Below are 16,965 nucleotides of genomic sequence, written 5' to 3' on the forward strand. Positions count from 1 at the left end.
TAAGCATGTTACTGTTGAGAGAAATACATTTGATAATAATATTTTTTTATGGTAGGTTTCATCATGTTTATTTTTGCCAGTAACCCTGTCCTGATGGGCACATGACTTGTGCTATCGCCACTAAAATAGTAGGACCAGGGGGTCAGATGAACTTTATACCATCTGCTTGTAAAGTGTATCAACTGATGAGGTTAACTTATACTCTCAAAACCAGAAAATTTGGGCTCAGAACAACAACAAAAAATAGACAAATATTACTTATAGTAAGTATTTCTGCTTGTCAGTTGCTGCCTTAAATTTTCAACTTGGATGTTTAAGTCATTTCAACTTAAATAACATTAAGCTGACTTAAAAACTGAGTTAAATCTTGTAAGATTTTTTTTTTAAATTGCTTCATTTATTTTTATGACTTAAAACAATGTAAAATGTTGTCAAATTATTGATCATATAACCTTTTTAGTAGTGTACTTGAAAGGTCAAGTATGAACACAGTTTGAGCTACTCTACGAATAAAATAAAATCTCAAGAGTAGGCCTATTAAAGAAACGAGATTGCTGTAATCAGATTCCATAATCTGCTTTGCTTGTAGCGAGAGTTTATTAAAAGTTGCTTGCTTTTGGACATTAAGTCATACAGGATAGATGTTTCTCCACTGAGCCTACAGTGGTTTTCAGGTCTCCTAGCTTGGTTAAGATGGTCTTCAGCTGGTCTCCCAGTCAGTCTGACCAGGCTGAAGGTGCCCTAAAAATCCGTATAAAACGAGCCAACAGACCAGCCTGGTCGTGGACCAGTAAAACCAGCATGAATGAGCCTCAAAACTTAAATGATCAACGCGTGCAGCACTTTTGCCATCATTAGTTCCAGTCAGCTGTCTAGCTAGGCAGCTCACTAGCTTTTGGGACACAGTCAGGTGTAGGATAATAGACAGCGTACACACAATGGCTAAACATATTTAGACTATCTAAGGTGATGATGTAGTGTGTGTGTGTGTGTGTGTGTGTGTGTGTCATCTTACCATTCGATGAAGGCTGTCCTTCGGGCAATAATAATACAAAATAGTCCAGATCAGATGCAGGTTTACTTGAAAAGTCGTTGAAGACAATCCTTTTTGTATGTGTGTGTGTGTTTTATTTAGAACCAGCTAACGTTAGTCAAACCAAATGACTGTAGGCTATTTAATCGGCACACTTTTTTACGACGTAGTGGACTTTTTTTTCGTAATTACCCGAAAACAAAGTGATCGCCGGCTTCAATTGACCTGCTGTTGTACGAAAAGTAGCACAGCAATCCTGCTCAGTTTGGTTTTTCTGTCCTTTAGGAAACCTGAGCATCTGTAATTCCCCTCAACGAAGCTCTCTGGGCTAAAGAAGAACGAATAAATAAAATGTGCTCTTCTCAATAATAAGGACGTTATGATGCCCAGAATCTCATCCGAAAAGCCGGTATCACACGCTGCTGCTACACTCTCTCCGCCCCAGACATGCAACACTGATCTCTCTCTCTCTCTCTCTCTCTCTCTCTCTCTCTCTCTCTCTCTCTCTCTCTCTCTCTCTCTCTCTCTCTCTCTCTCTCTCTCTCTCTCTCTCTCTCTCTCTCTCCCCCCCCCCTCTCTCTCTCTCTCTCTCTCTCTCTCTCTCTCTCTCTCTCTCTCTCGCTCTCTCTCTCTCTCTCTCTCTCTCTCTCTCTCTCTCTCTCTCTCTGAGAGCGTGACGCCACTCCCCATCCTCCGAGCTTTTGCAACTCTTTCACAACTACGTTAAAGACTGCATGTCTGACTGCTTTTATTCCTTCCTTTTATAATCAAAGAGTGCACGTTAAATTTCAGTGTAAAAGTAGTCTGTTTTGATTGTTTTGCATACACACAAAGAGACAAGTGTCAGTAATTTTACTTTACAGTAACAACAATATACAATGAATATACAACATAAAATAAAATGCAAAGAAAGACTGCTGTACATGAATGAATGAAAAGTAGTAGTAGAGAAGAAGAAGGTGAAATGGTGAAATGTAACCGGATTCTGGTGTATTCGACCAATGGATGGTGCTGTGGATGCGCATGCTCAGTGGAACCTGTTTCCTAAAAGCAACACTGCGTCCTCTTCTGTATCTTAGCAACGAGGGATCTTCCAGTAGTAGGGGTGTAGGCATATTAGAAAGTTGAAAACTTTAAAATAAAACGGAATACTGTTATTTTTTCCATACCTTTTCAATTATTATACTTTAATAATACAATTGTATTATATAATTATAATTTTAATTGCTAGTTTTAACGCTTTGGTCTTGTGACTTAGAAAACTCCCCCTCCGACAAGTTAGTTTTGCTTCTAATTTTGTGTCCGTTTGTCAGTTGCAGACCGCGCGTAAGAAAAACTTGTACAAAAGAAAGCTACACCCGTGTTTAACCCCAAAAAAATGGTTAAAATATTACAAACAGAACCGGGACATGTTTTAAATATGGTGTTAATCGGTCCGTGTGTGTACTATTGAATTTCTGTACTGCTAGTGCCTGTTTGGTCAGGAAGTTGTGTTTGTAGTTGGTACTGTGAACTGCCAGTGAGCTCGAGCTCGCAATCTCACGTGAGTCTCTGCAGGTGTGTTTATATGATTATTATACATCTAAACACTGGCTGGGTTTGGCTTTAATGTTCATGCTTTTTATCGCTGCGTAGATGGAGAACTTTATTTTGTATGAAGAGATTGGGAGAGGTAGCAGATCAGTTGTTTATAAGGGCAGAAGGAAAGGCAGCATACATTTCGTGGCCATCATCTGCAGTGACAAATCCAAGAGACCTGAATTAACAAACCATGTATGCAAACGTAATATTTCTTCAGCTGTTTGTTTTAAATAATGAGTTTGCACATTGTGTGTTTGATAAATGCCACATCATTTCCACAGGTGAGACTTGCCCATGACTTTAAACATGAAAATGTGGTATCTTTCTATGAATGGTATGAGACCAGCAACCATCTTTGGCTGGTGGTGGAGATGTGCACAGGTGAGATCCCTAAACTTTAACATGCATTTTACCGGTGTACTAAGTCTGCTTTAATACTTTTTCTCTAGCTTTTCGAGGTATTGCAATCTAATTCTGTTTTGGTCAATTTGTATGTTTTATTCTTCTAGGTGGATCCCTGGCAGCACTGATCGCTCAAGATGAGTGCTTGTCTGAGGATGTAGTGCGAGTATTTGCCATTGACCTAATAAAAGGTCTTAAATACATCCACGACTCTGGCATTGTTGTCTCGGATCTCACACCTGCGAAGGTATAAGCATCACACACCTGTTAGGCAAGCCATTGTAATATATGTCCATCCTGAGCTAGTGTATGTGAAGTGTCATATTACACCCTAAACAGAGTTTTACAGTTGTCTGCTTCTAGGTTTTAACTGGTGGTGGTGAAACTTAAAGGAGAACTCTGGTCAATTTTAACATTGAGCTCATTTTTTTTTTTTTTTTGTACATTTGGAGTGCTGTCAGTACAGGCAAAAACGACAAAGATCGGTTGCCTACACCTTGTTATCCTCTTTAAAAAATTCTATCCATTAAAACCACACTCTTTATGACAGGGGCCTCAAACTCAAATTAACTGGGGGCCGCTGGAGATAGAGTCTGGGTCAGGCCGGGCCGCATCAAGTATTCAAAAAAATAAAAATAAATAAATTGTATTTAAGTATTCCAAAAATGGAGCACAACTGATCCAATCTTCTCAATCTTTATTATTAACGTTTCTTCTGAACTGTTCCTCTGAATTTGAACTTTTCTTTCTGTACATGATTGGTTCTTCATGAGCTGTCCTTCTGACAGTTGAAGTTCATTTTACAAACTTTCTTTGTCTTTTTCTTACACACAACATCTTTGTGATGATAGTCATATTTGCTTTTTATTTTCTTTATACAACACTATTATATTGAATGTTTTTTTTTTCTTTTTTCGGAAGGCACATTTCCTTTTATTATACTTAGAAAAACAATTATTGCTTTTGAAATACAAATAATTCTTTCTACACATGTATAGTGTCTCAGGCAAATTACTGACTTTGCACATATCAAAGAAAACCTTCTTATCAACCTGTTGGATCAAAGTTCAGTTCCAAATTTTAAAATGAACTGGTTCAGTTTATATTTCATACTTCAAAAAATTAACTAGTTCATATTTCTTTTTTTCCATATGTTGCTGCCAGCTTCTTTTTTATTATTAGGCTATTATTATGCCACAGCATATACAACCACAGATAACAATTATTTTGTCGACGGGCAAAGTTTGCACAGACATGTAAGATTTTCCCATCCTCACCGACCTCATAAAACCCTTTTAAATGATCTTACGACGCCTCCTCGCTCCTCGGTTCACAGACACTAATGAACGAGTTTACTCTGTAACGTTCATCAGGCAGTAATACAGTAGGCTACGTTCAGTTCACGTTCGCCCAAAATATGAACAAGTTCATGAACTATCGTTCATTGAACGCGTTCAGACACAACACATATTACAAGCTCAAAATGATTATTCTCACATTGTTTTAGAGCAGAGATATCCAACACGTCGCTCGCGAGCCTGATTCGGTGGTAGAAGCTCGCCTTGGGGCTGTTCACATATTGCGCTCACATATTTTGCACGCTTAGGTTTGTTTCAAATGTATGCGCGCATCAAGCGCGCTCATAATTGAAGCGACGCGCTCATTTTTTCCAGGCGCAGTATATGTTTGTACTTCGTGGTTGTCTATGACAACTATAGCAGCAAACCCACCGTAAGCTTTTACGAGGCTATCTGGTAGCCCATAAGGAAAAAAAAAAAAAAAAAAAAAAAAAGCGGCAAACGCAACCGCACTCACATTAAACTTTAATGTCAAGAGGGGGCCACAAAATGCGGCCCGCGGGCCGCGAGTTTGAGACCTCTGCTTTATGATACCAAGCTTTTCTGCTGTTTTATATTATTTCTTTGTCCACTTTAGTATGCACCACATGTGATCATGATGTTTTCCTTATCAAAATGTCTGTTTTTAAGTTTTGTTTTGTTTTCTTAAGTTTGTTTTTCCTACAAGCAATATTGAAGTTAAAAGGTGCTAAATAAATAAATCAATTACTTAAATAACTACTCATTTAAAGAAACACTAAACTTTTCTTTTTCAAACCATAGCTAATATGTCACCATGTATTCATGTAGATTTTGTTGGATGGACCAGGAACTCTAAAGTACTCCAATTTCTGCCTGGCTAAAGCTGAAGGAGAAAATCTGGAGGAGTTTTTCTCTCTTGTGATGGCAGAGGAGACAGGAGCTGGAGACTGCATTTCTCCACAAAACATCAAGAACAGAATTAAAGGTCAGCAGCAGGACTCCTTTCACACCATCTTCCACTGTTTATATCCTATACAGTAGTTGTCTGTCTAATAATTAGGTGATTATTTTAACTCGCAATGTTAAAATATTGATCTTATACTTATCTTCACTGTTCACTTGTATGATTTAATATAAGATGTTGCTCTGGCAGGCTCTCCTGTGTATTGCGCTCCAGAGGTGTTGAGAGGAGCAGACTCCAGTGTCTCCAGTGACCTGTGGGCGTTAGGGTGCATCCTTTATGAAATGTTCACAGGTTACACATTTTACCATTTCGTCTTAGCCTATGAATTTGCCTAGACATTATTTTGCTACGTAGTTTTTAGTAACATTTTACGTGTTAATATACAGTATAATGCATTATAAAAGTATTTTCAATACTTTGATTATATCTATTATGTAATGCACCTTACAATTTTGAATTGTGTCTGGCCGATACCGATTTTTGCCTATTCTGATTTTCTTTCAAAAAACTATAATTGACAGTATAGACCAACCAAAATCTACTTTTCTTCAAAAACAAGTTGAAGACAGTGATAAAATAAGAAAAATAAACACATTTCAAACAACAGCACAAAAAAATCATTTCTAATGCTTTAAATTACAGATCTATTCATTGTTACACATGACAAACAACATATTTCAGAAGCAACAAGTAATCTGCAAATATTATAATGGTTGGTTACAAGTATTTATGAAAATATATAATGCATTACAATGTACATTTTGGACAACTATTATACATTATACACAAAGGCTTCAAGTAAAGTTTTCTCTGTCTCATTTTCTTTTTGTTTCCTAGGAAAACCTTCCTTTGTCTCTGAGAGTATGACTGGTCTAGTTGATCTAATTTTAAATGAAGATCCTCCACCCCTAAGACAAAAAGGTTTGACACCTTACCTTTAACATATTTTACTTTATATTGTTTTTAAGTGCTCATTTTATGACATCTATTTTCTATTTTAAGAACCTGCTTTCTCACAGCCCAGTGTAGAGTTTGAGAGCCTAGTCATGGGTTTACTTCAGAAAGACCCAGTGAAAAGGTACAGTAGTTATTTTACTCAATCTCTTCTCAGAGTTGGGAGAAATGTTACTAATTATTATTTTTTATTATTAATCACATTACTAAATACTTATGAATATGAGATGGATACAATGACACCAAATCATTATTTCAGTTCTTTAATTTCAAATAAATAAAGCAATTTATAGGCTTGAACATTTGCTTAGAGTACCATGAGTAATATGACCAGGTTCAGTGCTCATCTGTGAATTTCCTAAATTACTGTCATCTGTAGGTTAAGCTGGGACCTTTTAGTAGCTCAACCGTTCTGGAGGGAAGTGTTTTCAGAGGCACACAACACTTTGGGAAAAGGGCAGGATGACGTCTCGCTGTTATCCAGGTATATTTGGCAGTAGTGCCACATATCTATTATGGTGCTCTTGACATTGTACTGTTAAGTATTAGGTTCTTTATTAAAGGTTTAGTTCACCCCAAAATGTAAATTCTGTCAGTAATTACTTGCCCTCATGTTGTTCCAACCCCGTAAGACTTTTGTTCGTCTTCTATGTAATTGAAACTTTGCTGGCCAAAAAACAATTAAACACATTGTTAAAATAGTCCAAGTGACCAATATAGTCCAATAGTCCAAGTTTATCAAGCGACGAGAATACTTTTTTGTGCTAAAAAAAAACCAAGCAAACAAAAATAACGCTTCTGGGCTGTACGTCAGAACGTAGGCTCACTATTGGCCGACGCTGGTCATGTGTGTAATGCGTGTGATGCTGGTCATACGTAGTAAGTCTATGTTCTGACTTGAATCAATAGGACATTTTATGATTTGACTGAGAAAACATTGCCTAACGAGACACCGTTATTTATTTATTATTTATTTCCGAGGTATTTGTTTAAAGTTGTAATTTTTTTGAGTAAATAATGAAATGTTTTATTTTGTGATTTGCCCTTTGAATAAAGTAGCAGCTTGCCTCCTCATTAAAAGCAAGGGGCTAATCCATCAGCTGGAAACTGAAGCTTTGCTTGGGGCTTGGAGGCTGTCATTGTAGCAGAACTTAACCTGCTGTTAGCATTCCATTGACTCCCATTCATTTTGGCATCACTTTGACAGCGAATAACTTTACATCTGAGGCATCCAAAGACCCCATTTGTCCATTATTTATTTCTAAAGAAACACAACAATGTATAAAAGGCTCCATTACTTTGCATCTTACGTTAGAAGCCGTTTTTGTAAAAATAGGCTGACGATTGTGTCATAACCATGGGACTCTCTTGTCGCACAGTAGAGAAATTACTGTAGAGACAGGATGAGAAACTCGTTGTCGGCAATCTTTTGTACCCCATTTACACCTGGTATTAAATTGAGATCTGTATCAAGATAAGTTTTTCGGATAATAAGTGTTCTGATCTTACCGATTCCATTTACACCTGGCCACATAAATGTGTTTTTGCAAAACGGATATAAATCCGATCTTCAACTCCCGCGTTATATGCAGATGTAATGGATTGCACACCACCAAAAGCAACAGATATGAACTGCATTTTATTGATCATCAGCTAATTTCAAAAACAAAGACATCAATAAGAGAGAGTGGCAACAGCCCTGGTAAGATCATTTAGTTTCTTTACTTGAAGATGATTGTGTGTTAAGCATCTTACTTTCACTTTTATTTGCGATGTTTGCACGTTGGCTTGATGAATAGACGCTCAGCTGCTCATCTGCGGTGATGCGTGTCGCAGTAGTGCCGTCATATCTGACTAACATGACATATAGCCTATATAATACGCTCTCACTCGTTTATTTTTTTAGCATTTTTGGGAGGAGTAAAATATACATATGTGGTTTCAACAACCAGATTGCGTTTACACCTAGTAAAGATCCGAACACAACGCGAGCCAGACTCCCTCCAGATGGTCGGGCAGATCCGATCAAAACGTATTTACACTTTGCATTAACATGCATTTTTTATTATCCGGATATCTTATCTGGATACAGATCGCATTTTCATACCAGGTGTAAATGGGGTCTTACTGTCTGAGGCATTCGGGGGGACATGGAGACATAAAGTCAAGGGAGAAACCCATAGATAGAGGCATGAGGGCGGGGCAATCTGTCACTCACGTGAGATAGACCAATAGCAAACAACAACGATCCAATCAATTCCCGATGGACAAAATCAAGTCTCTTCCTAAATTGTTTCTTATTCGAGAAGCCCTTTTAATAGGATTTTAGTCACAATAGGGGAAAAAAAGTCTATCAAAACTTCCATTTCATGCTGACTTTAAAGAGTCTGGTGTTTGAATATGGCTCTATAGATCAGATTGTGCACAGAAGCTCTCAGTCTAGTATTGATGCAGTGAGTGGGCAAACAGCCCTATGGCACACTTCATGCACTGCCTGACTGTTCAACACAATGCCTTACACAATAATAAGCCTTTGTCCCATCCTAGCTAACACAACAAAAGCTTTTTTTATATAAAAAGCTTTTTTCAGTAGCATTGGTGGCGCTTGGACTGAAAACACACCACATCTGTTCCATTTGTTTTATGAGTGCAGAACAGTTATGTACATATGGTTATGCCATTTTGTTGCTATTAACTATGAAGAATCAGAAGTTATTGGCCAATGAAGACTTAATTTGTGCAGGTAGATGTTTTTAGGCAAAGCTGATTGGCTGAACCATTCTAAGCAGGTTAAAGGTATAACCAGGTTAAACTTATAAGTTCCAGCAGATCTGATGAAGTCTGTGAGTGTGGAGTGCAGTGTTGGGAGTAACGCATTACGAAAGTAATACATTACAGTAACATATTACTTTTTGCTGTAACGCAGTAGTGTAAGGCATTACTAATCAATTTTCAGTAATATTTTACTCGTTACATGTTCAGTGAGGCTTGTATTACAGTTGTATTATAGTGTATTGTCTGCTTTTAGTTCTTAAAGGCAACAGACTATGTGAAAGTTTTAAAGCAGTCTTTTAGTGCCAGTTCAGAGCGGTCGCGTCTGTAACATTGTTTTTCCCTCATAAATGCGAACACGAAAACTAAAATAAAAAGAATATTTTAAGTTCTATGGAGACTGGAGAGCCAACCCTTCCTCATCCGATTTGCGCAGTGTAATTAACAGAATTACAAAAAATCTATTTTGCCTCCTATTTTTTTGTCACGCATGAATGTGTCTTTTCCCTAATATTAAAAATAAAACATAGACTGATATTTGTCTAATGTCTGGAGTCCTTTAAGGAAGTAGCCTATATACGTTTCAATACATGTATTTTCTGAGAATTTTTATTTCAAGTTTTGACTGCAAATGTCATCATGTCCATAATGCTGGACTTCCCCAATTTTACGTATTTACTAGTCTACGTATTTTATAATGTTAACTTCAAATAATACTAATAGCCTAATTTAAAGATAAGGCAGCATTGGATCTGGACGGTAAGGAGAATAACGCTGGAGTTGGAAGAGGTTTGTCGCGATTCTGTAGGTTCGTTGATCTGAGTCGTGTGGCGAATCGCGATTTCGGTTTCATATTGCATATCGTTACAGCCCAAAAGTTAAGTTCTACTTAGTTATTTTGGTGAAAGTAACTCAAAAGTAATACATGAGTAATGTAACGCATTACAATTCTGGGACAGTAATATTGTAAGGTAATGAATTACTTTTAAAGGGTAACTAAACACCAAAACAACTTTTTTTAGTTAATGATCTGTAAGAATGGAGCTTCATAAATGCTGTTCATTGATTCGAGTACATTTTTTGACAATTGAGTATAAAGTGTTTTGATTTTCAAATATATGGTGTAAAAACGTCTGAGTGCTGCCCTCTTCAGGTTAAACGGAAAGCTCCTGCAGTAGGGGTACTTGCTGACGTAGCGAACTCTCAGACGCACTCTGTCACACCCTTGGTGCGAGCTCACCACGCCCTTGGCAGCCCCTGGTATAAAAGCATCTGGTTCCGTCAAAACTACTGTAGCGAGTCAGGAGTTGGATTTATGAATATTGAAAACGATCAGGATACTATAGCATATAATAGCATCTAGTTAGCATAGCATTTATATAGTTATTTAGATTATTTTTGAAAACGACCAGGATAGAGTATTGTTGCATCTATTTAGCATAGCATTATATAGATAATTTAGATTATTTTGTGTAGCTAGTAGCATAGTACAGTTAGGATAGCTTCAAGTTAGCATAGATTTATCAGTGTTTAGTACAGTGATCAGGATAGTAACGGAGGTGGACATGGGCTTCTCCACACGCAGTGCCAAACACTGCTCGTCCTGCATGGACTCCTCCACCGCAGCGACGTCTTGATGTGAGTGATCATGGATATTTTAATCACAATTTATGGTTAGGATAAAGTTAATCCTCTAGGGTCGACAAACGAGCCGGTGCATTTTGCTGGATTTTTTCATATAGCGGCATAATATCAATAGCGTGCGCTGAGATCAACTCGACGACATAACTCATCAGATGCCGGTCGCGATGCGGGAGTTAAGACCGCAGTTTGAGCCAGCAGCTCGAATGGATTTGGCCCTGTGTCTACATACAATTCACCCTCATCCACTTCAGGTGAAGGAGGTGAGGGAGAAAAGTCCTCGACTTCAAATGGCCGCTCTGTTGCAAAGGCAGCTATTGAGTCTCGCTCTATTTTAGAGTCTGACAGCAGCTGTCACTCACGGCGGGTCTCAGGTGCACGCCCCCTAGCCCCGCTGGGGTCTGCCCATTTTTTCAGCATTTTTCAAATATTGCTAGTGGGTGGAGTCAGGCTCTGACCAGGGGTTTAGTTACCCTTTAAATAACAGTAACAAGTAATAGCTAATGTATTACAGTTTGGAAGTAACTTGCACAACACTGGTGGAGTGGCACTGACTTTGGGTTTTGATTGTGATCTGGGCTGGCGTCAGCTGCTGTGAGTGGGCCAAAACAAAGACCATTGTGATTCAACCACAAGTTTGCATATATAATAAGAAATTTTACTTGAACACCAAATCAGGATAGAAGGATTTATGAAGGGTCATGTGACACTTCAGTTTTTAATTACGTTTTTAAAAAATTGAAATAATTTTAAATTTCAATAGTATTCAAAATGTTATTGTTTATCATGGATTTTTGAATCAAATAAATGCAGCAATGTGTCATAAGCAAATTATTTCAAAAATCTTAACAGCTCAAATCTTTTGATTTATTCACACACTAGTGATATATTTATAGTGACGGGCAAATACATCAAATTACCTTTGGAAATGTACATCTTGGTAGTATTTGTTGCGTTGCATTTAGTGATTCTATAAAAAAAAAATAATAAAAAAAAAATAAAACTATTATCCCCAGGCAGGATGGCTTTCATTTCTCTATTAGCACAGTGTGTAGTCTTTTTTTTCGTACATAATATTATTGAGAATTATACTCCCCTGTCAGTATCAAAAGTAACAGTCAGTATCTGGTGTGGCACCAGCTGTTTTAACTACAGTACATCAGTACATCCAGTTCTTGCTGTGAGATGTTACTTCCCTCTTTTACAATTTGCAAGTTCTCAAACACATCTGGGGGGAACATTAGGTTTCACATGGTGTGGCACTGCAAGGACGATCAGCTGTCTTACTGTTCATTACGGACATTGCAGTTTATTGCTCTGTTCACATCTGCAGTCCTCATGCCTCTTGCTGCAGGACAATGGCATGTTCAGGTGATTCAGTTTTTCAGAGTCAGTGTAAAGGTCTCTTCAATTATTGGGACTGTGTCCTTAATTATGTATTTATTTATATTTGGTGGTAAAATATGACCCATCCATTTTTACATTTTGTCTATTGTCTTCTTCAATTGATTGGTTGCGTGTGTGTTTCAGCCTGCATTTGGCCCCTTTGGCTTCTCAGACAGCGGAGGAGTCACAAACGGCATCTGCTGACCCAGCCAGCCCAAACCTCAGCAAGTCCTTCACATTAGGTAAGGCAGGAGACATGAGAGTCAGCAAGTCCTGCCACACTTATGCCTGTGCTCTGTGCATGTGTGGTCGCCAAGCACGTACACGTGTGAGCCTGTACAACTCATCTTTAGTTTGCATTGCTGGACAAATTATATTTAAGTTCAGTATTACATCACACACACATCTGTACACTTAAGGATTAGATTACTGCTGGCTTATACCTCCATTGCATATTAACAGAGGGGCACTACATGACAGGAGAGAGAGCTTATGTAAACGTGATTTTTTTTTTTTTTTTTTCTTTTTGCTGTACTGTACATTGTTAAAATTTAATCTGCCAAAATGGGCTTGAATAGCCTGCCATACAGATTATTTCCTTGGGTCTTAATTTTGTTTTTCTAGATTGTTTTACAAGCATTAGAGTAATTTATTTATTTTAGGAAGACATTGTTTTCATCATTATTTTTTGTCCGACCTTTTCTTTGTGATGTTTTTGCATTATAGATAATGTGATTGAGTTTAGACCAAAGTCTGCGCTGGACATTGATTCCAAAGAGACCATTTTCCTCCTCAGGTACCTCAAATCACTCTCCTGTATCTACATTCAACTCACAATCATTCATAATCACTTTAACATTTAGATTTGAATAATACTGCGTTTTTTAACCTGTTTGTAAACATTGCAAGATAGTAAAATCAGAACATTTTAGTCTCTCACTTTTAACGAGCAGCTACCAAAAATATTAAATAAATAAAAAAGTATTTTATATGCAGGGGGCAAATAAAAATGTTAAACAAATAAAAATGTAGTTCATTATTTTAATAAAAAACAAAAACATTTTTTTTTATAAATAAATACATTATTTGTTGGCCGCTTTTCCTTCTGTGCATTTGGTCTTACTCCATTAAAATTTAAATAAATAAAAATGTTTAGTTTTGTAAAGAAATATATACACTTACCTCAAGGATTATTAGGAACACCCAGCCCGTTCTCATCCTTTAACGTCATATAGAACGCTATATGACAAAACGGCGCTATACTACGCACATGGCACCCTTTATCGTTAATATAACATGCGAACCCAAGGCGTTATAAATCCTTTAGCGTGAATATGACACGCACAGCTTAGCCCACACCTAAACTTAGCCCTCACAGCACGTGTTATATTAACAATAACGGGTGCCATGTGCGTAGTATAGCGTCGTTTTGTCATATAGAGTTCTATATGACGTTAAAGGATGAGAATGCGTTTGAACACCATACTAAAAGTGCATCACAGTCCCGCCCACATCCCGAGAGAGCGTTGGTGCCGGAAGTAAATTTCCCATTCATTTCTCCCATTGACATTTTGTAAAATCCATATCTAAAGAGTTTTAGAGCATGTCTGAGGATAACCAGCTACGGCTGAACTCATAAGCATACAGCATGTCATTTCGAGAAAAACAAAAAACAAAGAGAAAATCCAAAAAAAGTCAAGGGTACAAGTCTGTGTACATATTTTCATTTCCGAGTAAAGGAACTACTCCTCCCATAAACCACCGGATTGTGGGTAATGAAGTACTTATCCAATACATCGCGAATTATAGGGATTTATCTTAAAACAAGGTTAGTGTCCCATGAACTTTTGGCGTTATATGAGCATTTCCAATCACTTAGTACAGCCGTAGCTGGTTTTAAGTCTACCATGTGTGGTTATGTTTTAATGGCTTATATCCCTACTGTCAGTGGTGAAATTGTATTGAATTTTTACTTCCGGCACCGGCTGGGCGGGACTGTGATGCTCTATACTTAGTTTGACCCCATTTTGCCTTGAGAACTGCCTTAATTCTTACATGGCATTGATTCAAAAAGGTGCTGAAAGCATTCTTTAGAAATGTTGGCCCATGTTGATAGGATAGCATCTTGCAGTTGATGGAGATTTGTGGGATGCACATCCAGGGCATGAAGCTCCCGTTCCACCACATCCCAAAGATGCTCTACTGGGTTGAGATCTGGTGACTGTGGGGGCCATTTTAGTTCAGTGAACTCATTGTCATGTTCAAGAAACCAATTTGAAATGATTCGAGCTTTGTGACATGGTGCATTATCCTGCTGGAAGTAGCCATCAGAGTATGGGTAAATGGTTGCCATAAAGGGATGGACATGGTCAGAAACAATGCTCAGGAAGGCTGTGGCATTTTAATGATGCCCAGTTGGCACTAAGGGGCCTAAAGTGTGCCAAGAAAACATCCCCCACACCATTACACCACCACCACCAGCCTGCACAGTGGTAACAAGGCATGATGGATCCATGTTCTCATTCTGTTTGCGCCAAATTCTGACCCTACCATCTGAATATCTCAAAAGAAATTGAGATTCATCAGACCAGGCAAGATTTTTCCAATCTTCAACTGTCCAATTTTGGTGAGCTCTTGGCAAATTGTAGCCTCTTTTTCCTATTTGTAATGGAGATGAGTGGTACCCGGTGGGGTCTTCTGCTGTTGTGGCTTCATGAATGGTTTGCTGCATACCTCGGTTGTAACGAGTAACAATTTCAGTCAAAGTTGCTCTTCAGGACCACGCTTCTAAATGCATTAAAGCAACTGCCATGTGATTGGTTGATTTAGATAATTGAAATAATGAGAAATTGAACAGGTGTTCCTAATAATCCTTTAGGTGAGTGTACTGTATATGTAAGCAGAATATACATTTATCCATACAAATAATTTCAAACATTTACATGAAAAGGGTTTGGAGATCATGAGGCATTGTGTGTACTTCTGATATTGTGGTATGTCATGAGGGATGTTCAATGCTAGTATCAGGTTATTCCTGTATATTTCAGTTATTTTGTATCTCTGATCAAACAGCTCGAGAGCAACTCCCAGAACAAGCTCTAGAGAGATGGAAGACAATCGGCCTGCAGTTCAAGTGAGTTCACAAGCATAACCATACAGTTGCCCTCCAAAACAAAGTATTAAAGCAAGTGGTATCTTCAGAAAATGAAGCTAGCTTTTACCAAAACTAACCAGATTTGCAATGGCTTTTAACAAAGTAGTCCCACTATAATTTATAGTGGATATATGGAGTCCGATCCCATCAGGTTTACACAAGTATTCTAGCAGTATGTAGTCACAGGTTCCACTAGTGTTTGACATCCAGAATGTGTCCAAGTACTTATTTAAATATTGGCAAACTTATTTTTGTGAAAATTTTTTTTGTGTCCTCTGTAAATGTCCTACAGTCCATACTAAAAACACATAACAAAACATCACAGTGGAAAGCTGATTAACCTCAGACTTGCATATGATATGTTTTGTTTTACCACAGCACCATCTACTGGATATATTTAACATTACCATTTGGAACTAGCACATTAGCTGTCTCATTTCAAATCTGTGACTTCCAGAGGTCGCATGCATCATTGAGGCTGCCTCGTTTCAGAAAAGTAACCATTCAATTCAAAATTAAGAAAAAACGATAACGCACAATAAATTACACCTCATAAGGAATAACTGTCAAAATTATATGAAATGGGACATCCATAGGGCACAGCCTTCAAAATGAGACACAGATATTGGGTGTGTCTCAGTCAGCTCCCTAGTTCAGTAGTCAGGACGATCAGAGAAACGGACATTTTAAAGGGTTAGTTCACCCAAAAATGAACATTGTGTCAGTAATTACTCACCCTCATGTTGTTCCAACCCCGTAAGACTTCCGTTTGTCTGTAGGGATGATGTACAGTGAGGACGTTGCCATTTTGCCATCATCAGTGTTCCAATGTGTAGTGAGCCAGGGTCCTTTCTGTTCTTACCAGTGCCTGAAATTGTGTACATGATATACTGGTTTATGACCTAGGAAGCTGCTGATTGAGTTACACCCACTTTAGGAGTGTGCAATCCTGCAGAGCTTATGCTGCCTTCACATGTTATTGGAAATATTCTACTTCCCACCTCTGAAGCCGCGATTGATTACAAGCTTGTTGCAGTCAAGTACTTTGTTGTCAGATAGAACAGGATTCATAGAGGATACCAGATTTATTCTTGCCTATTTATTGGGAAAATCGTATTAAAGGGGTCATGAACTGGCTTTTTTAAAAAAAAAATATATATATTGTTGTCTGAGGTCAACTTATGATGTTCGCTTGGTTTTTACATTCAAAAACATCAAAATGAATCGCTATTTTCTTCCCTAGTTTTGAGCCTAGCTCAAAAACGCTCTGTTTTAATGGGTGTCTCGCATTGGAACTTGGAAGTAAATGCCCACTGCTGTGAGTGAACAACAGTTTTACATGTTATATAATGAGTTTCAACTCACTCTTCAGTGCACATGGGGGAATTTGTTTTGAAAACTTCCAATGTTGTAAAATGGCAACCGGAATGATTCGCCCATACATGTTCAACCCTTACTCTCATAAGTGTGTTACATTTTTTTTTTTTTTATCTTAATCGGTCTGCTAATCCAGTCTCGACCTGTGTCGTTCACAAAACAATCCTCAGTGAAATGAAAAGAACAAACAGACAATATTTTTCATATCAGCAGGAACGTCATTAAAAATAAAGCTTAAAGGGATACTCCACTTATTTTGGAAATAGGCACCTTTTAGAACTCCCTCATAGTTAAACAGTTGGGTTTTACCATTTTCGAATCCTTTTAGCCGATTTTCTGATATTTAGAAGAATATCGGTAAACAGATAGTTTCTGGTCTCAT

At 37.8% G+C, this 16,965-nt stretch overlaps 1 protein-coding gene across 2 annotated transcripts in view; it reads left to right on the forward strand.

Annotated features, from left to right (window-relative positions):
- The first annotated feature begins 2,101 nt into the window (after nucleotides 1-2,101).
- The window catches only part of ulk4 (unc-51 like kinase 4), a 256,347-nt gene continuing 241,483 nt past the window's right edge, over nucleotides 2,102-16,965 (forward strand). Inside the window, exons 1-12 of one of the 2 annotated variants that reach the window (XM_089117516.1) lie at nucleotides 2,102-2,576; nucleotides 2,669-2,806; nucleotides 2,896-2,995; nucleotides 3,124-3,263; nucleotides 5,164-5,320; nucleotides 5,489-5,590; nucleotides 6,137-6,220; nucleotides 6,302-6,377; nucleotides 6,633-6,737; nucleotides 12,197-12,294; nucleotides 12,779-12,848; nucleotides 15,125-15,185. In XM_089117516.1, coding sequence (XP_088973642.1) covers nucleotides 2,669-2,806; nucleotides 2,896-2,995; nucleotides 3,124-3,263; nucleotides 5,164-5,320; nucleotides 5,489-5,590; nucleotides 6,137-6,220; nucleotides 6,302-6,377; nucleotides 6,633-6,737; nucleotides 12,197-12,294; nucleotides 12,779-12,848; nucleotides 15,125-15,185 — 1,131 coding nt within the window. In that variant the 5' untranslated portion in view covers nucleotides 2,102-2,576. Of the gene's footprint in view, nucleotides 2,591-2,668; nucleotides 2,807-2,895; nucleotides 2,996-3,123; nucleotides 3,264-5,163; nucleotides 5,321-5,488; nucleotides 5,591-6,136; nucleotides 6,221-6,301; nucleotides 6,378-6,632; nucleotides 6,738-12,196; nucleotides 12,295-12,778; nucleotides 12,849-15,124; nucleotides 15,186-16,965 lie in introns of both variants that reach the window. The other variant, XM_089117518.1, reaches the window with a different exon arrangement.

Source organism: Pimephales promelas, chromosome 12 (assembly GCF_988280905.1).
Source record: "Pimephales promelas chromosome 12, fPimPro1.hap1.1, whole genome shotgun sequence".
NCBI lineage: Eukaryota > Metazoa > Chordata > Actinopteri > Cypriniformes > Leuciscidae > Pimephales > Pimephales promelas.